Below are 23,264 nucleotides of genomic sequence, written 5' to 3'. Positions count from 1 at the left end.
AAAAAGTGGGTTCTGGAAACACCCACAACATCACTGAAATGAGTGTTTAAAATATTTGACCTCAGACTCACTGAAGCAAAATTCCTGAGGTAAGGAGCCAGAATACTCATTTTTCTCAAGCTTCTGATAATTTTTACACTTAGGATAACTGAAGGACTTCTAACTCCATGTAAATACTCTCAATGATACCTGGATTTATATAATAAAATTGACTTTAAAAAAGAAAAATCAACGCTCAGTTCCAGAAAGAAACTGAGAAACAGCTACATTACAATATTCAACCATAGATCAGCCATATTAGCAATACTTAATTCCCTTAAAATCAGTTGTGTTGGGCTGGGGATTTAGCTCAGTGGTTCCGGCGCCTGTCTTGCAAGCGCAAGGTCCCGAGTTCGATCCCCAGTACAAAAAAAAAAAAAATCAGTTGTGTTTCCAGTGAATACAAAGTACTCTACTGCTGTGTAAAAAAAATGGAATTAAAACATTTCAGTTCCATTCTTCCTCTGATTGCTGAAGTTTCATTTCTTTGAATTCCAGAAAAAGGCCAGAAAGACAGTACTGATGCCAGATACATTCTAAGATGAAGTCAAATAAATGGCCTTTGCAAATTGTGTTTCTGACATTGGAAAGGCTACTTATGCGATTGTTCTTCACCCATGTTCTTTCATCCTTGTGTTCCACACCTTTGTTACCGCTAACACAATTTTAAAAGTAGGAAGTTGAAAACAAGTACCACTAATCCTAGAGGTTTTAGACTCGTGCCCATAAGCTGTTTGCAGAACAATTTGACAATTTCTCTTCCCCTTCTACAAAAAGTCTGCCTTCCTGTTTCCTGCCTGTCTCCTTTATTTTATATTTTGAGATCGGCAGAATTCCTGAGATATGTGTAGATATGACAAAGAGAACAAAGAGATTGCATGTAAAAAGTATGGAACAGACAAGAATCTCATCTAACAGAAGAGGATGAAAAAGGCCAGGTCATAAGGTACAGATAATGCTACCTTCACAGAGACTGCCACACTATCCCTAAAATGGCCATTCATTAGTGACTCCATTCTGGTCCCATTAGCTGTTCTGTTCCAGAAACAAGTTCAAACATGGCCATGGAAGGGGGTCGGGGGAAGAGGGAGGGAGGAGGGTGACAGTAAAGGGATCAAAAGTGATCAAGAAAGGATTTATATTTATACCAATTTTCCAAATGAATGAAACTATTATATATCATATAATCCACTAATTAAAAAAAAGAATTTTGCCTATCTCACAAGCTACGTATTCACCCATTATCCTTAACACAAATTTCATATAGCCCCTTTTCCTTTAAACAGAATTGAATAGTCTCATGACAACAATCATACACAAAATATTTTGCTTAAAATATAAAACAATAAAAGAATTATCTAATGTAGGCTACAGTAAATAAGTAATTAAGTTATTACAGTAAAAAATGTATAATAGGTCATGTGAAATAGCAAGAAAAGGGGCAAAGGGGAAGGGGAAGTGGGAGGGGTAGGGGAAAGGATAGAAGGGAATGGGATTAATATGAGAAAATGGAAAAATAGGAACAAAATCTTTGTAAATAGGGAGGACTGGAGGGGTTGAAGGGAGGGCAGGGCAAGGGTGAAAAATAAGAACCAAGAGAGACTATGTAAAGGCGCAAATTTCCAATGATGAATGTCATTATATTGTATACCTAAAATGTACCAATGATTAGAATGAATAATCGATAATGCAAAATAGGAAGAAAAGGTCCAAAGGGGTAGGGGTAGTGGGAGGGGTAGGGGAAAGGAAAGAAGGGAAAGGAAAAATGCTGAGAAATGGAAAAAATGGAAATAAAGTCTTTGTAAATAGGGAAGGGTGGAGGGGGTGAAGGGAGGGCTAGGAATGGGGAAAAAATAAAAACCAAGATGCATTATGCAAAGGTACAATTCCCAATCAGAAATGTAATTGTGTTGTATACCTACAATGTACCAATAAAAGAATTTAATAAAAAGGTATTACAGTAAATAAGTTATTATATATAATGTATATTATGAATGAATGAATACTGTTAGAAATGTAGATCTTTATTGACCAAAAAGAAAGTATATTGTTGAGTGAATAGGGTTCAAATGCATGGATAGTGTCCCATGTGTGTGTTAAAATACATGTGTGCATATAATGTTTTCTGTGTATATGCAGAGAAATGTCTAGGAGGATCTTGCCTAAAGTATTAACAGGAATTTTCTCTGAGTGGAGGATATGAGGTAATTTTTTTTTTTTTGGTACCAGGGACCGAACTCAGACCAAACTTGGGACCTCCTGCTTGCAAGGCCAGCAGGGAGCGGCACCACTGAGCTAAAACCCCAGCCCATGAGGTGATTTTTTTTACTTCTCTTTTTACTGTTACAGGTGACGTATGGGGGAGCTATTATATTTATAATCCAAAGAAAAGACAAATCATTTATGGTTTTACATTTCTCAAGAGTGCTAGCATTGTGCTCTGGAAAGAATACAGCCTTTGAGGTCAGACCAGGATCCACTTACTGACATATAAAATTGGGTACTTACCCAGTGCTACCTTCCTTATATTACTGTGAGGGTGCTAAGTGCCCTGGCAAAGGGTTTATCACAGTGCCATGATCACATTAGTGGTCTAATAAATGTTCTACCCCCATATTTGTACTTAATTCTCTTCTGCCCCCTTATTTCATTCCCTGAGGTATAAAAGGACTTCAATTCCAGTGCTGAAAAATCTGAGGTGCCCCCAAAGACTCTCCCAAGATAGTCTGGCTCATGGTGGCCTTGGTGACAGTGGCTGAGGTCCAACAAAGCTGAAAGGGAATCTGATTTTCCCACTCTCTTCCATCGTAAGGTTAAAGTTATAATATATGATACTGGAAAATATTTTGCCTCCTGGATCTAATAAAATCATTTAAATAACTAGAACTTGGGATTCGAATGCAATTTTACTAAACTTGAATGTGTTTAAGGTCATCTAAATCAGTGCTTCTCAAATCTACTCAGATCCAGCATCACCTTTTTCATAACATCCACATGACCATCTTGAAGTTCAGATGATATACTTTACACACATTTATTTAGTGTGTGATTGTGACACATACTAGTTACATTTGTTTGGGAGAATATCATTTCCGGGTTGTTTTTTATCCCTTCTCTCCCCTTACTATCCTCCCCTTCTACGAAAGGTCTGCCTCCTTGTTTCCTAATATCTCTCATTTTACTCTTTAATCAGTTTATATTTGGGGTTTCTCATAGAGAAACCTTGCAATATTTAACATTCTGTTTACACACATTATGTTCCCCTCCCTTCAACCCTTCTTCCCCTCTCCATTTACAAAAGCTTTGTTTCCTTTTTTTCCTTTCATTCTCTTTTTTAAATCCCTTTTTTCTTCCCATTTGAACAAGTTCTTCATACTTCCCAGTATCTATCCTCCATTCTGCTCCTTAGTTACCCTTTAGGTTTCTCCCATGAGAGAAACAATGCAGTATGTTTGTCTTAATTTTTTTCACTTAAAATTGTGGTCTTGAGGTGCATCCATTTACCTAACATTGTCTCCTTTATCCTTTATGATAGAGTAGTACTCCAATATATATAAATACATTTTCTTTATCCATTCATCTGTTGATGGGCATATGGACTGTTTCCAAGATTTAGCTGTCATAATCTGTGCTGCTATAAACATGGGTGTGCATGTATCACTGTGGTATGATGTTTTTAACTCTTTTGGAAAGATATCTAGAAGTGGAATAGCTGGGTCAAATGGAACCTCTAGTTTGTTTTTTGAGTAATTTCCACACTGATTTCCACAGTGGTTGCACCAGTCTACACTCCCACCAACAATGGAAAAGTGTTCCATTTTCCTCACAGCCTCACCAGCATGTATTATTTGTTGATTTCTTGATGATAACCATTCTTTCTGGAGTGAGGTGGAATCTCCATATTGTCTTAATTTGGATTTCTCCAATGACTAGTGATGTTGAACATTTTTTCATATATTTGCTGTTTACACATATTTTTAACTGGGGTAATTTCTTGATAGTAAAGGAGAAATGAAAGTAATTATAATTAAATACGTGATATGTACTTAGATACATAAAAGGTCAAAAGTGGCAGCATACTCCGATGCACATACGAAGACTCATCATGAATGTAGTGAATCCGGCAGTTAGAAGTGTGCTTGTTGACACCCAAACACGAGAAGTTATGTGGCCATAATGTGATTTCTCCAAAATATTGAACAACTTTTAGTAAATTTCTGTTCTAAAAGGCTAATTATCCTCTACACAGTGGTTGTATTATTTTAAAATTTAGTGCGTGTTAAGATCTTCCGTAAAATACTTTAAATATAAAATATGCAGTTAGGTAGGGAACATGTTTAAAATGTGGCTTCCTGGCCCCTATGCCAAGAGATTTTGCCTTAAGGGGCCTAGGATAAGGCCCAAGAAACTCTTGCTGGTGATTCTGCATCAGGAATTCTGTTTTCTAAAGCAGCTGGGGAGGGGAGGTGGTAGAAGGAATCTAAGATGGAAAAACTAGGAACCAAAAATCCACACTGGCCACTGAGATGGTGTAATGTAATGGGGGGAAGGGTATCTAGTAGTATCTTGGTTTCAGATACAACTGCTGTTTGTGGTGGCCTGAATTGATACAAATTTTCTGGGTCTATTTTTCTTATCTGCAAAAACGTATATTGTTATCTGCAGTACGCAGGGGTAGGACGGGCGTTCCTGACCATCTGAAGCTTGTTTTATGAAGATTATCAAAACTTTTGTTTTTTTATTGTAAAATATATTTAACTATGCAAAGTCCTTATTGTGATGACGCTGTTATTCACGCTTTAGAAAAATCTGGTCAAGGTACTGGCACTTTCCCCAAAGCTCACTGTCTTAAACCATAAAAAGCAAGCCAGAAGAAAATTGGGCTCGTGAAGCCCACGCTTCCCAAACTAAAACTGCACACCTCTCTGGAAGAACTTGGTAGGATTCTGGCCCTGGTCCATCCAGTGCTATAGCGTGGATTTGGACAAGTCCTTTCACTTTCGCTGGGCTCCATTTAGATTTTAAGCTCCCTAAACTACTCATCCAGTCCTCCCTGCGTCCCCCTTTCGCTCGCCTGCCCACCCTTTCCACCTCTGAGGACTTTTTCTCTAAGGCGTTGCTATCCCTTCCGGCACTAGCGCCGTCTGCTCTTCCTCGGCTCAGATTTCAGTCACCTGCTCCCCTGAAACCTTTTGCACCTCCCCTTGTTGGGTATCCCCGGCAATCCCGCGACGTCCAGGTCTACCTCAAGGTGGAGAAGGGACGCTTCCGCTCCAGGCCACCTCGCACCCTGGTAGTTCCCAAGCTGCGCCCCGGACGCCGCGCACTGGCGGCTCACTGTCACCTCCCGGCCCGTGGGTATTCCGCCCGCTCCCTCCCTGCACCCTCAGCTGGGCGTGGCGCTCCGAGCGACCCGAGCCGCGGGTAGTGGCGCCGGCCTCCCTCCCCTCCGGCGCCTGCTGCGCCTCCTCCCCTGACTTCGCTTGGCTGCCAGAGACTGAGGCTGGCTCTTCCTCCTTGGTCTGGGATGCTCGCGTCAGGCTGGGTTCCCCGCCACCAAGTCCGGAGCCCCGAGCCACCCACGTGTCCAAGCCCGCCGCGTCGGGCGAGCGCAAATCCTCCGGGTCCGCGGCTCCTCGCCGCACCAGCTCCTCCCTTGCGAGCGAAACCCGCACCTGCCTGCAACCGCGCGTGGACCGCTAGCCGCACGTGCGGGGCGCCGGGACTCGTCGAAGGACGCGGGTGCCCGCAGAGCCAGCGAGCGCGCCGTGGGTGCGGAGCGGAGGGCGAGTGGGCGCGCGAGTGGGCCCGGGAGGCGGACACCCGGGGAAGCAGGGGCCGCGCGGTCGTGAGGCCCGCAGGACTGCAGTGCCGCCTCTCCGGAGGAAACCCACGCGCTCACACGCCCGCGCGCGCACGCACGTTCACACGAGGGGTGGGAAGAACGCAAGCGAGAGCTTCAGAGCGCTGGGCGCCCTGCAGCGATGGCATCTGCCCTCAACAGCCAAATTCACCCCCCCGGGACTGGCCCGAGCACCAAAGCCGACGCCCGCTCCGGCGCGGGCTGGAGAATGAACTGCGATGCGGAGATGCACGTGAAAATGTGCAAGAAGATCGCCCAGCTCACCAAGGTAAGGCGGGGTGCTGCCGGCCGGCGAGCTGTGCGCTGGGCTCCGGGGGCCGGGGAAGGCGGGCAGAAGTGCCTCGCCGGAGGCCCGGCCGGACCCCGACAAAGTTTGTCTCGGAGACCAGCGAGAGGGAATCAGTCCAAAATCTGGGTGACTTGACCTTCCGGGGGCACCATTCTGAAGCAACAGGGAGAGGATCCTTGCCGAGGAAATGCGCCGCCTGCTTGCTGAGCAGGTTGGCTGTGCTTTTCCCAAGGTGGGAATATGAATCTGCGTGCGTGCGTGTGTGTGTTTTCCTCTGCCAGCTCTGCTCAAGTAATCGTGCCTAGAATGTTGTGATTTCATTCGACACTGTTCTCTACAGCTGGGGAGGTCATGTGAGCTCTGTTTAAACACTTGATTCATTTATTTCTTCATTCAACAAATATTTGAGTCATTTGTTGAGTGCTAGCAGCTTGTGTGGCACCGTACTAACCCTGGAACGCAGCCCTGGCGACTTACTATCAAACTGGCTGTAGACTTGTGGAGGAATGTAAATGAGGAAAGGGGCCAAGGACTATGTAATTTTGAGATTAGAAATCGCTTCGGAGGTCAGCCAGCCCCTCTCCCCGCTTCATCCCAGGGCCCTGTGTTTCTTCCCCCGGAATCCCAGCGAGAAGATGCGGACAGTGCCCAGTGTATCCGCCTGCAGCTTCACAGGTCCCGGATGAGCCTTCTCTGTAAGTGGAGCACATCCCTCCCAACACTGTGCCTGCTAGCGGAAGGTCAGGTCCGTTCATCCACTCCTGGACAGAACATACTCTCTCTCTCTCCCTCACTTCCCACACCTCTTTCATGTGGCATCACAGGCATCCCTCTCCCTATTTTTCCAGAAGGAGTACGGCACTGGGATAGAACCCATTAACTTTTCCAAATTCTTTGCACATGAGCCATCTCCAAGCAAGGATCTCTTTAGTCAAGAACTAGAAAATAGGGAATGGAGATAACCCATCCCTGTGGCATGTATGGCTGGCACTGTGGATCTAGTCTACATTCTTCCATTTTAATAGTGACACCAATCAAGAATATTACGCACTTGGCACAGTATAAAGCATCTTCTCCGTCTCCAAAGAATTTAAAATATTTTTGGAAAGACAAAAGTTTGGATATTGAGAAATAAAAGACATTACTATATCATCAGTTGCTAAGTTGGGTATTTCAAATGATGAGTGTCACAGAGGTAGAAACAAAGACTATGTCATTATGGGCAAGAACAAGTAAGGGAGATTCTATGAAAGAAAATCATCCATGAAGTCAGTGTGAATTTGTAGAGTCCTACTATGTACCAGGCAGCATCGACTATTCATGGCATAAAATTTAGTAAGACACAGCCCTGGCTCTTATGGTATGCCAACACATAAGTGGATCATCTTAATATAATATGATAATAATTCCATTATAATAACTTATGGCATACTTATAAAATGTGTCAAACACTAAAGATGCGTCGGTATAAAAGGCAGACATGATCCCTAGTGCATGGTAGGTCTTGTTTCTTAAAGCATATTTTCCATTGCAAATCACAATTGATTCTTATTATGTATTGCCTCCCTCACATTTTCTCATGTAAATTGCCTACATTAGAATTTTGGTTTTTGGTATTAGGGATCTAACTCAGGGCTTCTCTACCACTGAGCTGTATCCCCAGTCCTTTTTATTTTCTATTTTCAGACAACATCTCACTGAGTTTCCCAAGGTGGCCTTAAACTTGGGGTCCTCCTGCCTTAACCTCCCCAGCAGTTGGGGTTATAGGGGCACACCACTATGCCTGATGGAAATATTTGGTATTGATAAGCCACATTTTTGCTACTGTGTATGACACATATTTTCCATGTCTGCACTTTTAATCTTCCCATGAGTTTTGCTTTTGTTGTGTCTCTGATAGGTCAATTTAGGTGTGCATTTGTTGTGATTACTACTGTATTTGATCTTATTCTTCCATCTTTCTTTTTCATTTACCATTCTTTATTTTTGCTCCCTTTTTCTCCATTCCTGCCCTCTATTGGATTAGTAAAATAATCTATATTCCACTACTGGTTTCCCATCTTGTCATTGCTGCCTAGAATTTTATTTTCACTTTTTAAATTTAAAAATAGGGGTTTTTTTGTTTTGTTTTGTTTTTTTGTTACCAGGGATTGACCTCAGGAACTTGCACTTGCAAGGCAGGCATGGTGCCACTGAGCTAAATCCGTGGCCCTAAAAATAGTTTTTATAATAAAAATTAAACTTACTGAGATTTTATCAATTTCTCTGTTCACTATTATTTTCTCTTTTTCTTGAATCCAAAATGTTTCCATTGGGTTCACTTTTCTTCTGGCTGAAGTCCATCCTTCACTTGTTCTTTCTCTAAGGGAGGGAATTGTTTGCGTATTTTGTTCTTGTTGTTGTATGATAGTTTCTTTGGGTTTAAAATTCTACTGGACAATTACTTTCCCAGAGCACATTGACATCAACTTTCTTAGCTTCCACGTGTAAGTGACAAGATGCTGTATTTATCTTTCTGTGCCTGATTTATTTCATAGAACATGTCTTCCAGTTCCATATCTAATTCTACAATGAAAGGATTTCATTTTTTATGGCTGAATAGTATTCAATTGTATAGACACCACATTTTCTTTGTCCATTTATCTATCGTGGACAATGAGGGTGATTCCACATCTTAGCTATTGTGAATACATATTCATCCTTCTATTTTTCCTCTCCTTAAATGTCTTCATCTCTAAAAATTGGATCCAGTTTCTTTTAAGTCCTATTAAGATTTACTTCTTCTCAGAAAAGCCTTTGAAAATTTTCACTTTCTTGTGGTTAAAAGTGTGTTAATTATTTAGTTATGCATCAATTACTTTTACTGTTCATTTGTTTCTCCAATCATTTGTATATGTGCCTCATATGTATTAGATACTTAGTAAGCTTGTTAAATTCAATTAAAGATTTCTTCCAAAAGTTTTAGTTAAGATTTTAGATGCTTATCTTTATTTATTATAGTTGATTTGCATGTAGTATGTCTCTTAAAATAAACTCCTTAGTTTTATTCATAATATTTTACAACTACCAGGCAAACAGTATGAGATGTGATTAAACAATATAGTGAATGTTCAAATTTTAAAACATGTCTTACCATAAAGGACACATTGCCATTAATCTCTTTTTAATATTCCCCCTCACTTTGAACACAATTATCCCATGATTCTTGCCACTTTCTGAAGCTTCGTTTGTGAATATCTTTTCATGGTGACTTGATTTCCTAAATCAATTTAAAATGTTTACCTTTTACGGTTATTTTGACTTTGGGGAAGAGTCAGAAGTCTCATGGTACCAGATCCAGTGAATAAGATGGATGAGGACACACTGTAATGTTTTCACGAGGCTACCTTTCTGTTGGATGGCATTTGGCAGGAGCATTCACTGTTTTTTATTATACCTCAGAAAGATACTTATGAAAAAGGACTTCTAGAGATGCTTCAGAAAGTGGCAAGAAGAATTGGATAAATGAGTTGGAAATGAAGGAGAGTATTTTGAGGGGGGATTGATATGTGTCTGTTACTGTAAGTTATTTTTTATTAAAACATTCATCATATATTTCAATCATACCTCATATACTGTAGCTCTGCAAGAAAATATCATTATCCTTAGGAAATGCACATTGAAGTATGTTTTTTAAGGAAGAAAGATGCCATAGAAAGCAATAAAAGTTTATTTTATAATAAAATGTAGAATAGAGTATAGAAATGGAATAAATGATACGTAAGTCAAAATGCTTTAAAAAGTGAGGTGGCTCTAAGTAAAAGGTATATAATGTAAAGGGTATATGATGTTCTTTGTTCTGTTATTTTTCACTCCATTTTTCCTAAGTTTAAGATTATCTCTGAACCCAAAGTTCAAAACTAGTAAACAAACATCATTCCCGCCTCTTCAGGCCCATCTTATAAGGAGAGGAGCGAATGATGGCCAGCATTGGAGGCATTTTTCAAAGCCCTTCGAAAGCTTCCAGTATGCAGACAGGATTGAGAACCACTGGATTGGAGCCATCAAAGGGTTAAGCAGTAAAGTGAACACTGAGGGGTTGTTTGCAAAGTGTGTGATTCTGAAAGCATCAGGCACGTGTGCCCAGTCCTATGGCTGCTGCACCCATCTGCCTCTGGGTTCTGCACACACCCAACGATCTCCAGCTGATTTTCCCATTTGTGTGTCTTGCCACAGCCTTATGGAGAGATGAAAACCCAGAGATCCCTCAGGTCCCCCTTTCAAGGAATAATGGAATGTTGGCTTCACATACAAACCTTAATGACTATCCTTTCATCTTTAAACAAGAAAAGGGCTGGGGATTTAGCTCAGTGGTTCCAGCGCCTGCCTCAAAAGCGCAAGGTCCTGGGTTCGATCCCCAGTACCAAATAAATAAATAAATAAACAAGAAAATGCATGAGGAGCATGTGTTCCTCTCCATGAACATCTTGACTCTCAGAAACTCAGACCACAAAGCAGTAGAAGCAAATACCAAGACACTGCCTCTTGCCTGGAGCAATTAGACGAAAAGTACCCAGGAGAAGGCGTCATTGTTCCAGAAGCCACCAATCTCAGGAGTAAGGGAAACCCAGAGAGGCCTCAGTTACTCTTGTTGTAGGTCTCTCCCAGTTTGTCTGAAGACCCTTGTTCTGGAACAACCCAGTCATAGGGTGTGAGAACTAGTCTCAAGCTGTGGTGAGACCAAAAAAAGAGGCAGATGGATCCAAGATTGCACGAGTGCAGTTTACTGCATGTCTTACCAGCAGCAGCGTGGTCCTGGATAGCAGCAACACCAGCTGGGTCCCTGCAACTTGGGTCAGAAAGAGGGGCATACTAATGAGTTAGGACAAAAGTGACTCCATTCTGTCTGGACTGTACCTCATTTTTCTTAAGATAATATGAAAGAGTCAGGTGCATTCCTGGAGCCAGGGTCCACTTGTAAAGCTCTGCATATGACTAATAGTTTTGTCTATTTATGGTTTGCTAGGAAAGTATACAGGAAAAACCAGGTAGGAACACTTAGAGGCACTCATGGTGGTTATAACTCAAGATAGCTGCAGTCATGTCAAGCTAATCTTTATAGCTCTGCAAGAGCAGAGGCTCAAGTGCCTGAAACTTCTGCATGTTTTGTGTATTTTTAAAAGCCTTTAACATTCGTATTCACTCTCTGCATAGCAGTTGTGCATGGCAGGGTGGGAAGCATCGTCTACAATTGAATCCAAGATGCAGAGACAGGAGCAGGTCAGCATTCTTGCCCAATTTCACATTATCATATCCTGACAGAGCCATGACACCCAGAACCCAATGATCCAATGTTTTTTGTTGTTGTTGTTTTGGGGGGTTGGGGGGAGGTTGTTTTTTCTTTTTTCTTTTTTTTTGGTACCAAGGATTGAACTCAGGACCTTGCACTTGCCGGGCAGGTTCAGTGCCACTGAGCCACATCCCCAGCCCTCAAATGATCCAGTGTTGTCTGGAGGGAGGAGTCTTCCCTGCTTGTCTTTTTGTTTTCATGGCCTCTAAATCATCTTTCCTACTTTTTCCTATGCTAAGAGGAATGTATATTTAATTAGTGAGGTTGGGAGCAGAAGCTAGGCCTGTGAAGCTCTTGGTTCTTCCTCGTTCTTTCTCTTGGAGTGATCTGCCCTTAAAAGCACACAGTCTACTCCACCCATCAGTTCTACAAGGGTAAGGGCAGTCATGGGGGGAAAGAGCTACCCTGACATAGCATTGGGACTGAAGAGATAAGTGTCGGAAATTTAGCTTGCCAGTGAATATACTTGACAATCTCTAATATTGATCTTATTGATATTAAACTGATGTTTTAGTTTCAAATAGCCCTACACTTCGGTCTTGTGCTTTAATTAGTTCACTAAGGAAGAGGGGCTTTATTTTGGAGCCTTCCTAAAGACTCAACAGACAAATCAAAAAATGAGTCCAGTTTTGAGAAACACGGCAAAATGTTATAGTAAAAACTAATTCTCTCATTGGGAAAAGATCCTAACCAGGTGGGGGGTCTTGTTGAATGGCTATGTAGTATTAATAATCTATAGACTAGTTCTTCCATGGGAAGTTGCTGAAGACAGAGTCGCCACTCTGTGCACAGCAGATGTCACATCCACACCATGGGGACTGTGTCTCCCCATGTCCTGCAACCTTACCTCGCTCTGGGAAGATATGTTAGCTGAGACAGTGATACTGGCTCTCAAGTGCAGTGGGAGCCGCAAGGTATAGGGTAGAGAATGAAATGGAAAACACTCCCTGAGTATAAAATCAGACAGTATGGAAAAAGAAGTACAATTTCTATCCAGACATTATTTTTTTTAATGAATTTAAATCTGATTTGTATTTAGAAGGCTACTTCTTTTATTTATGCTAATGAATATAAATTAAATAAGAATCAAAATGAAGTCACTTGAGCTAATAATGAACAGTTTAAGGCTTTCTTGTATAGTTGGCATCAGCTAAAACCATCTCTTCAGATGTGCCTTTTCTGACCTCCAACTCCAAAGGGGCCAACTTTCCTCCTCTGTAATGGGGCGGGGGGGTGAGGGGGGTGGGAGAGGAGCAGGGCTCCTCTGTTGTGAGAATGTAAGTGACTCATTATAACCCAGTCCAAGCAGACCTTGAACCTGACGGATGGATGTTTCATTCCCTCCCAGTCCTCAGTGGAGAGTGGGAACTGCTGGCCAGCAGCACCCACCAGCTTCCTTGGGACTGAGAGGCCAGAACAGTGTCTAGACAGTGACAGTGATGTCTGTTGCCGTAGGAGTCCCCACAACAGGCTGCCACCTGAGCCCCGTGTTTCCATGGCTTAAAGTTTTACTACACCTACTCACTCCCTTCGCCTCTCTGAAAATATCCTGCTTGCAGGAGCCTGTTTGGGGACAGATGTGTGAGCAGTTCCCTACCAGTTTGCTTTCAATTTGAAAAACATCTGTTTTAACAGGGCCTTTTTGTTGAGTTCTTTAAATTTAATGATGTAATTTATGGTGAAAAGACACTCAATTTTGTGGTACCACGAAACAATACAAAGTGGCCCTGAATTTCAGTGTCCTCAATCCTCACAAAGATGCCTCAGCTTTAGCCTAAGCATTCTTTTTTTTTTTCATTAAGTTTATTAGTACATTTTAGGTGTAAAATACAGTTACATTCATCATTGGGATCTTGTACCATTACATGAGTATCTTAGTTCTTATTTTTTTTCCCCTTCCCCTGCCCTCCCTTCACCCCCTCGACCCTTCCCTATTTGCAAAGACTTTGTTTTCATGTTTTTCTTTTCTCCTATTTTTTCTTTTCCCTTCTTTCCTTTCCCCCACCCTTCCCACTTCCCCTACTCCTTTAGACCTTTTCTTCCTGTTACACAATATCAATTATACATTTTTAAAATTACCATACCAAGATTTAGACTACATTACCACAAATTTTACAGAATTTAAAAGGATATATAAAGGATATTACAAAAATCTTTCTTGAAATAAATTTGATAACTTCTAAGAAGTACCTTGGAAGACAGATTACTGAAACGGACTCTGGAAGAAATATAAAATTTGAATAGCAGCTATTAAAGAAAGTATATTCCTAGCTTGAAAACCTACCTATATGACAACAACAGGCTCATATATATTTTAACTGATGAATTATATCAAACATTTAAAGCAGAAAAAAAAAAAGGAACACTTCTCCCCTCATTTTAGGAAATCAATGTTGTGCTGATAATAAAACTGGATAAAGATAATAGAAGAAAAAAGTATGAACTTAGATAAAAATTTGTTTAACAAAACAAACTATTAGAAGTCAGATCTGGCAATATGTAGAAAGTGGTTTTATTATAGGGATGGCAGTGTTGGTTCAGCATTGGAAGATCCACCCCTATAAGTAACATTTTAACAGAGGAAAGGAAAAAGCCATATGATCCTGTCAGTAGTTGCAGACAAATTAATGGACTAAATTCTACAGCTGTTCATGGTAAAAGCTATCAAGAGACTACCAGTAGAACAGAACCGTCTCAACAGATAAGCCATGTACTCTATACTTCCAGCAAAAACGCCTTATATGAATGGAAAAGATACAATGCTTTCTCCCTAAGGTGGGGAACAAGGGCAAATATGCATACTTTTCATCTGTCCATTAAACTTTGGAACATAGGCCCAAAACAAAATAGTCTGGCAATAAAAAGAAGCAATTAGCATACGATTGGCAAGGTAGAAGTAAAATCTTTATATGTAGATGAAATGATCATCTACAGAGAAAACACTAAGAAATCTCTAGGAGCCCCTAGAGCTTGTATTTGAATTTAGCAGGATTAGAAAACACAAGGTATATATAAAAATTCAGGTTTATGTATGCTTGCTATAAATGAAGAATTGGAAATTTAAAAGTTATGTAGGAGTACAAAGGACCTAGAAAAGTAAAAAGGAAAAAAAAGTGTTGGAAGATGTTTATTACCTAATTTTAAGACTTCCTCTAAAGCTGCAGTAATCAAGGCAGTGTTGGCATAAGGAAAGACATATAGATCATTGGAATAAAACAGAGAATCTAGAAATAGAACCACACATATATGGTCCATTGAGTTTTGAAAGATTATTTAACATTAACATTTTATAGAACATAAACTCAATTCAAGAGCAGAGGAAAAGATAGTGTTTTCAGCAAATGGTACTAGAACACCTGGTATCTGTATATAAAAAAATTAACCTCAACTCTTTATTTTCATACATAAAAATAACTTGAAAGGATCTATGAACCTAAATATGAAAGACTAAAACTATAAAACTTTAAGAAGAAATTATAGAGGAAATGTTCCTGAATTTAGGGTAGGCAAGAATTTCCTAGGATACACAAAACATGATGTATCAAAGAAAGAAATTGATAAATGAGATTCCATCAAAATTTAGAACTTTAAATGACTTCGTTAAGAAAAAGAAAAGTAGTCCTTAAACAGACCATATTTATAATACATATAACCTAAGACCAGAGTATATATAGACTCTTACAGCTCATTAATAAGCAACCCAATTAAAAAGTAAACATAAGAAGATGATAGCCAGTACAGATATGTATTGACTTATTATTGTCATTACTTTTTCTTTTTGTTGGATTCTCCCCCTTTGCGTTTAATTTCTTAGCGCGCCTGACGAATTAATTCTGCTGGGCTTCCTGGGGTTGTGATCCTCATGGTCTTTTCCTAGGATTTTGTCTAAAATTTTTTGGAGTACTGGTTTGGTATTCATGAAGTTCCTGAGGTGCTCTTTGTCATGAAAGTATCTTATTTCTCCACCAATTTTGAAAGATAGTTTTTCAGGGTACATCAATCTGGGTTGGAGGCTGTTTTCCTTTAAGGCTTGGAATACATCACTCCAAGCTCTTCTTGCCTTGCATAGAGTTTGCGTAGAGAAGTCTGCTGTGATTCTGATGGGCTTTCCTTTGTATGTGATTTATTTCTTTTCTTTAACTGCTTGTAGAACTTTGTTCTTCTGTTGGGTTTCTGGACTCCTATTATTTGCCTATGTGTAGATATTTTTTGATCAAGGCTAGTTGGAGTCCTATATGCCTCACTTATCTGAATGTCAAGTTCTTTTCCCCTGCTTAGGAAGTGTTCTGCCATCACTCTGTGAAGAGTTTTTTTTTTAATGTCATCTGCACTCTCTCCTGTTTCTTCATTGACTCCAATCAGTCTTATGTTATTCTTCTTTGCATCGTCTAGTAGATGCTGGATTGATTTCTCGTGGTCCCTTACAATTTTGAAGCAATTTTTCTTTTCCTGGTCACTAATTGCAATCTTATCTTCTATATCTGAAATTCTATCCTCACATTGGCTCATTCTGCTCCGTAAGCTTTCAATGGAGTTTTTAATCTCCTGGAAATCTGTTTGCATCTGTTTTATGGATTCCATTTGTTTCCTATGTTGGGATTCCATCATGGTCCTCAGTTCCTCTATTTTTTATCTGTGTCTTCTCTAGATTTATTAATCATGTCTTGCACTAGGGGCACAATCTCTGCTGTTATCTGAGAAATGATTTCTGATTTTATTTTTTCCAGATCCTCTTTTGTTGCCAGTTCAGGGAGTCCAGGTGGTTGCATATCAGAGTGTTCCATCTCGTTTCCCTTTGGGGTTGCTGTAGGTGAACTGAAGTCTGGTTTGGGGACTTGTTTACATGCCTTCTCATTTTGACCGGAGGTGAGGGGGCGTGTTTTACTGGCGCTGTGTGGCTTACCTCCTGTGGGAGGGGGTGGTACTTCTGCCCAGAAGCCTAGCCTAAGCGTTCTGCTCTCTCCACTTGCTACACTCTCTCACCTTCCTTCAAAGAAACGGTCGGTCACCTACCTTTCATGTATCTGTATTTTTCACCATATTGGTGTCGTTCAAGTGGAGAGTGAGGATCTAAAACACATGTAAAACAGTCTGAGCTCAGACTCTTCTAAAGCATCAAAACCTGTTTCCCAGTCTTTTCATTTCTCTGTCACAATTAATTTGATACAAGTTTTTTTTTCTTTAGCAGCTTGCCTTTATAGAGTTTTTCAAAAACAGTTTCATAAGAGCAGCTTTCTTTTCACATGTGTATATAATTGATGTAATTATATTGTTATAATATAAATACTACTGACATAGACAACTGACAGTGTGAGCAAAGAAAGGATAAAGAGTACCAGTTTGTCTACATGATGGTTGAATGGGGACTGGTGAAAGATATTCTGCTCTTTTCATACAAAAGTTGAATCAGAATGTGAGTGTGCTACAAAGCAAGAACTGTGGGAACCTTGAACAATGAAGGACCAAGAAAGGAAGCTTCCTGGGGATGTTCCTCATTTTTGACCATTTGATTCTAGTTTATCAGTATTGTAATCAACATTGTGTTCCATGCTTGGACTCTATCCCTACACATTTGCTACTTTATTTCCTGGAGCTCAGTTCCTATGTGCATATCTCACCTTTGTTATACATAGATTGCTCAGATGGAATTTCAGAAAGACTGGAAGAGAGCAGTGAAAAGAGAGAAATATTTGATGATCAGTTAGTTAGAAACAATCCAGTAGACAAGATGTGCTGAGGCCCTCACTTGTTAATTACAAAGCTTGGCTTTTTAAAAGGCACTTCTTGCAATTCTCTTCCCCCAGAATCCAATCACTGGAACAATTCCTGGGGAACAGCAGTTCTGGTTACAGAGAAAATGGTGTAATTACTTTCAAAATCCCTTGACATAATCACAGCCCAGGCTGTCTGTTCACATTCTGACTGTTTAATGGACCTGTTTGAAGTTACTGTATTCTGAGCCCAGAGAAAAAGGATGCACCTGGAAAATACTCCTAGGTTGCTCAAGATATCAGAGAAGCACTTGGTCAGAGTTCGAGAAGAAGCAAAACTATCAGCAGTTCTCTTAGGGACAAGACATTGTCCTAGGTCTCCTAAGACATCTTTTTTCTTAGTTATAGAACCTTCAGGGCAAGAACCAGAAAGACTGAATCTTTGGTGTCATCACCAGGCCTAAGGTTGCTCCCAGTCTCCTGAGGCACAATGAAAGGCAAGTAGGTTTTCCTGCAAAGATAAGCCCTGCCTGCTGAGCTCTGAATGACTACCTAACAGCTTTGCCTCTGAACTTCAGCCTCTCACTTTGTTAAAATGCAAGTCCAAGAGATTGTTTAGTCTTTTACTCATTTGTGCTAATTGTGCACTTGGTGGATGCTGCTTTCTCTTGATGCTAGCTATTGAAGAGCAAAAAAATGTTCCCCCAAAAGTTATCCATGTCAAATCCCGGGAAGGAGTGAATGCTGCCTTATTTGGAGGGAAAAAGAGTCTTTGCTGGTATAATTAAGCATTCAGATGAGGTATCTTGTTTTATGTAACTGCTCTAAATCTAGTGCCAAATGTTCTTTTAAGAGAAAGCCATCAGAGATTTTAGGCAATAGAAAGACACAGAAGAGGAGGCGATTTGATACGGGGACTGAGGCAGGGATCGGGCCAGTACCAGACCAAGGAACGTCAAAGCAAGCAACACCTGGAGCCACCAGAAGCTGAAAGAGGCAAAGAACAGAACGTTCCCATGAGCCTCTCAGAAGGGAGCAGACTCAGCAGTCACCTTGATTATAGAATTCTGACCCCTATAATTGTGATAGAAGAAAGTTCTGTTGTTTTAAACCAGTGGTGGCAAACCTTTCAGAGCAGTGGTGGTGAACCTATGACACATGGACCTGAGTGGGCCATCACTGTTTCAGAGCTTTCAATGATGAACCAACAGCCCACTGCGGCATGCGTGCCATAGGTTCACCACCACTGTTTTTGGTTTTTTTTGGTACTGGGGATCGAACTCGGGTCCTTGCGCTTGTGCAGCAGGCAGCGAAACCACTGAGCTAAATCCCCGGCCTCACCACCACTGTTTTAAAACATCACCAAATTTGTGGTAGCTTGCTCTGGTAGCCACAAAAAATAAATATACTCACTTTCCCATTGTCTCCCTCGTCACTACCAAAAGCTTCCTCCTTCTCACACCTTACTGAAATTCTCTCTTCTGATAATCATCAGAATCAATCAAGGAGTTGTTTTTATAAATAAATAAATAAATAAATAAATAAAATAAAAAAACAATTCAGACCAGTGAATCAAAATCTTTGGGAAGGGCTTGGACAACTCGACATTTTTAAAACTCCACTGTGGGGCTAAGGATTAGTTCAGTGGTAGAGTGCTTCCTAGCATGTCCAAGGCTCAGTGTTTCATCCCCAGCACCTCCAGTATAAACAAACACAACATTCCACTGCTTGTGGCCCACGATCTGACTGAAACCATTATGACAGCTCCTTGCCTCTTGCTTGGACCTGGACTCACACTGTGCAGTAGAGAGGTTGTGCGTTTACCAGAAGCTCTGTAGAACGGACTGCTCGTTTGTGTCAATGTCAACACAATAGCTGGGTTCAGTTGGAGCAGTTCACACTCAGGAGGTCAAGGGTGAGCCCTGAGAATTTGCATTTTAAATAAGCTGTACACACCAGTTTGCCAGAGTACCTTGAGATGGGCAGGGCTCTTTATTTAGCCTTCCTCGCCTTTGAAGTCCCAACAGCTTTTAGTGTACTCCCCTGTTGTCAGTAATATACAGTAGTATGAGTTGGATTACTTTGGAACTGTGAAACTTTGTTTTGTTTTGTTTTTTGATACAGAGTCTCACTTTGTAGTTCAGGCTGGTCCTGAATTCATTAAGTAGTCCAGGCTGGCCTTGAACTCTCAACGATCCTCCTGCCTCAGTCTTCGGAGTGCTGGGATCAGGCGTGTGCCACCACTGCCAGCTTGAACTGTTACACTTTGAATTTAAGGACCGTGATTTCATCTTATACTTTAAAAAAATATATCCTTAGCACTTCCATTAATGCCACAACACACAGGATGACAGTAAGAGATTGAAGGGTGGATGTGCCACCAAAATGCCAATATGTAAGGGGTGGATAAGGCATCACTGGGTGCCAGCACATCACTGGAAATGCCAAGGAAGCAAAGAAGGTGGAACTCCTGAGGACGTATTGCACATGCTTCAGTGAGCTGTTCCAGGTTCCTTCAGAGGAACTGTTTGGAGGGGTCTTGTGGAGTAATAAATGATGATCAGTAAACTGCTCCGTGGAGAGCAAAACTGAGTAATTATGCAGGTTTGCGCCCAGAGCTAAATTTCTCCAGGCAGTAAAAGGAGGAAACTGTTCCCCAAGCAGTCCTCCCCCATCTTTCTCCTCCTGTTATGTTCAGTTTCTTAAATAAAGGATGCGAGCCTCCTCAGTTTACACGTGTCTTGTTCTAGTTCTGCACTCTGCTGACGATGTTGCTCTGATTAGGACGCCAGCAGCATTTGTAGGTGACAGCAGAGTGAGGAGCACAAAGGTAGGTGGTGGGGAATGAGGAGCTTAAGGAGTAATCTAGTCACACTTTGAAACATTAGTTTGTCTAGATTGGTTTTGGTAAGGCCAAACCCGTTCCAAGGAAGTGTATAAGAACCCATTTCTGGTTTAGGTTCATTTTCCTGCCAGGGCAGTGTGCCCTTGAAAACCATGCCCCTCAGACGTCTGCTGTTCCTTGGACTTGCAAGCTCATTAATGGCATTTCCCCCGGAGACCCAGAAATAGCAAATCCATTAAAAGGCTTATCATTAAATACAATGCAGCGCTTTATGTGGGAGAAGGATGGCCCCTGAGCGAGAGTCCATTAGGACTCTGGGCCGGAAAAAATGGGTCAGCTCTCTTTTAAGGGAGAAATTAATACAGCAGGCAGGAGCCAGCAACACTGCCAACATCCATCTTGCAAAGCCGCTCCTGTGCCTGCTGCCAAAGTGTGCTCATCCAGACTTGCTATTCCTGTCCTCAGCCCCCGGGAGCAGGGCCCATTTGTCCTGAGGAAGACTATCAAATTATCTGGCAACAGCCTAAATATGAAAGGAGAGATTAGAACCAAGCAGGCTGTGTGTGTGTGCGCACCTGAATATAATCTAAACTAAGCTACAGGAAAGCAAAGTTAAGCAGTCACTCTTCCCTCCTTTGGTGGATCCTAATGTCAACTCCATGAGCTGTTGCTCATTGGCAAATCCATGAGCCGCTGTCCCCAGGAACAGCTGTTATAGAGACATTTGTTTTCAGTGTAGGAGGTAAGTGTTCCAAAGGTCTGTCCGGTGCCCAGTCTTCTCATTGTGACTTAGACAAGCTGAAGGACCTGGGCAGTGGAGGTTTACTGGGGAGAAACAATAGCACTGAACAAAGTGGGAGCTGGAAGATGAATTGAGAGTAGCTGTGAACATAGTGGAAAGAAAGCTTAGACAACACAGGAATGAGTCATGCACATGTGTGCAGTGGGGGAGCTGGCCAGCTGTGTAGACCAGGGCTTCAAGAAGGTGGAACGGTTCAGAACTCAGGGGATCTGGCAGTTGGAAGTAGATGCTGTAATCCATAGCACCCCCTACTGGTAGGATATGGGCAAGAAGACTTAGCTCCACAGGAGGGAGTTGCAGAGTACCAGATTCTTAGCAAAGGACAGAATCTAAGGGGATTGTAAAACATTCAAGGAGATGTCCTGTAGGCAGTTTGATGTGTAATTTTGCTAGTTTGGGTGTTTGCATGTTCAGTAAATATCTGCCTGCTCCTGTCCCCCTCTCTAACTCCATGAGCAGAGATTATTGTGACTTGCTTTGGTCTATAGAACGTTAGAGGATGTGAACACAGGCAGAGGCTTGAATGAGCTCATGCAGTTCAGTGATTTCCATTTGACGAGCTGGCACCGAGTGGCTACTGACCTATGGCCTGGCCCTCATAGGCCTCACTTGCATGCAGCTTGTGGCCTGACACCACACCGAGATGACCTGAGGCTTGAAGCCTACAGCAGATCCATCAGCTGAGCTCAGCCTAGCCAATTCAACCACTGTTAGCCCAGGAAAGAGACTGCAGAGAGGTGACAGGAACTGCAGTGACACTTCAGAAATCAAGGGAGCAGAGCCTTTTGAGATGAGTGTTGACTAGTGGCAGGGAGTACAGATGAGTAAGGTGGGTTGATGCCTGGGATAAGAAAGGACTTGATCACAGGCATCCTGAGTGTCAGTGGAGTGAGGGGCCAGAATTGGGAGAGCCAGATATTGGTATCTGTATCAGCTGTGTAGCTGCCATAACAGAAACCACAGACTCCATGCCTTAAACGATAGATATTTATTTCTCACCATTGTGGAGGCTGGAAGTCTAAGTTCAAGGTACATGGCTGGTCTTGGGAAGGGCGACTCGTATACCATGTGATCTTTCCTCTGTGCAACATCCAAAGAGCTCTGCAGTCTCTTCTTCCAGTCTAATTGGGTTTGAGCCCCACCCTTATGATTTAATTTAACCTTAATTACCTCTAAGGAGTCTCTACTACCCGATACAGTCACAGTGAAGGTTAGGGCTTACATGTATTTACTTAGATGATGAGGGAAGACAATTCAGTCCATCACACCATAACAATACATGATTGGGTTTTACCACTAGCCAGAACACTCTCTAAACTTTCCTAGGACTCCCTGTGCTTATCTCTCTAGTAGGCAGAGTATTCACCTTACATACATGCTTCGGGGCTGCTACAAGGAGAAAGTGAAATAAAAAATCGCTGTTGTGTCTGGAAAGCCCTTCAGGAATGCAGAAAGTTTGCCTGATGATTGCAAAAGGGATCCTGTTTGACCACACCCATCAAATTCCATCCTCTCTCCCTTCTGGGCTGGGTGGGACACCTGTTTCCTTGCTGGCTGTTTCTGCCTCCTGGATGCTGCTCCTGGGTCCTCCTCGGGAAGAGGGGCTCTTCAGCTGCACCTGCCCCTTTCTGCTGGGGCTTCTGGTGCCTGCTGGCTTCAGGCTGAACGTGGGAAGATGGCTCTCCCCTCTGGCTTTCGGCTCTGTTAGTTGAGCTCCAAGGGAACTCTTGGGCTTTCTGTTTCCTGCTCTTCTGCCTCTGGAGGAATTAGCTGCCTGTTTCTGAGGTTTCTGAGATCCTAGGCCAGACAACACATAAGGGTGGCCACTCTGAGCTGCTTTTCAGCTGACAACGAGCTGGGCTCAGCATTGGTTCAGGGCAGGATTCTCAACCTGGATACTACTGGCATTCTGAGCCAGATAGTTCTTTGGTGTTGGAGCTGTTCTGTGCATTGTAGGGTGCTGAGCAGCATCCATGGCCTTGGCTTTCTAGTACCAGTGGTTGTTTTCTACTTGTGACAACCAAAAATGTCTTCACACAGTGCCACATTTTCCATAGTCAGGAGAGCAGGCTCTGCAAATCAGCTGTTGAGAACCACGACTTAGGATGAGATCTTTGTCTGACAGGAGTGAAGCAACCCCTGGTATTGACTTTGAAGAGGCTTCAGCTTACTAGGGTTGACTCAACTGGAAGTCCCAAAGTCCTCTGGAGAAGGGAATCTCTTCTAGGAAGCCCAACAGGCTCTCGTGCAAATACGCAACACTGATGGCTCGTTCTGGCAATCTGAGGAAGATTTAGACTCCTATTTTCCCAGAGGGTTTTTGGATTCTAAGTGCTCTGAAAATTAAAGGGGCATTTCACACATAACTAGCAATGCCAAACAAGGT

General features: G+C 42.0%; 1 protein-coding gene across 3 annotated transcripts in view; it reads left to right on the top strand.

Moving 5' to 3' along the window:
* The first annotated feature begins 5,991 nt into the window (after positions 1-5,991).
* Fam184b (family with sequence similarity 184 member B) overlaps positions 5,992-23,264 on the top strand; it is a 104,781-nt gene continuing 87,508 nt past the window's right edge. For 2 of the 3 annotated variants that reach the window (XR_205344.3, XM_004847231.3), the window contains exon 1: positions 5,992-6,170. Coding sequence is in view for 1 of the 3 variants with exons in the window: in XM_004847231.3 (XP_004847288.2) it covers positions 6,024-6,170 (147 nt within the window). In the remaining 2 variants the exon portion in view is untranslated. The remainder of the gene's footprint in view (positions 6,171-23,264) is intronic. The other variant, XM_021260243.2, reaches the window with a different exon arrangement.

Source organism: Heterocephalus glaber, unplaced genomic scaffold, assembly GCF_053883595.1.
Source record: "Heterocephalus glaber isolate CG9 unplaced genomic scaffold, H.glaber_assembly_v1.0 deba00001509, whole genome shotgun sequence".
Classification (NCBI taxonomy): Eukaryota; Metazoa; Chordata; class Mammalia; order Rodentia; family Bathyergidae; genus Heterocephalus; species Heterocephalus glaber.
Note: the sequence above shows the minus strand (reverse complement) of the source record. Positions and strands in the feature narration are given on the sequence as shown.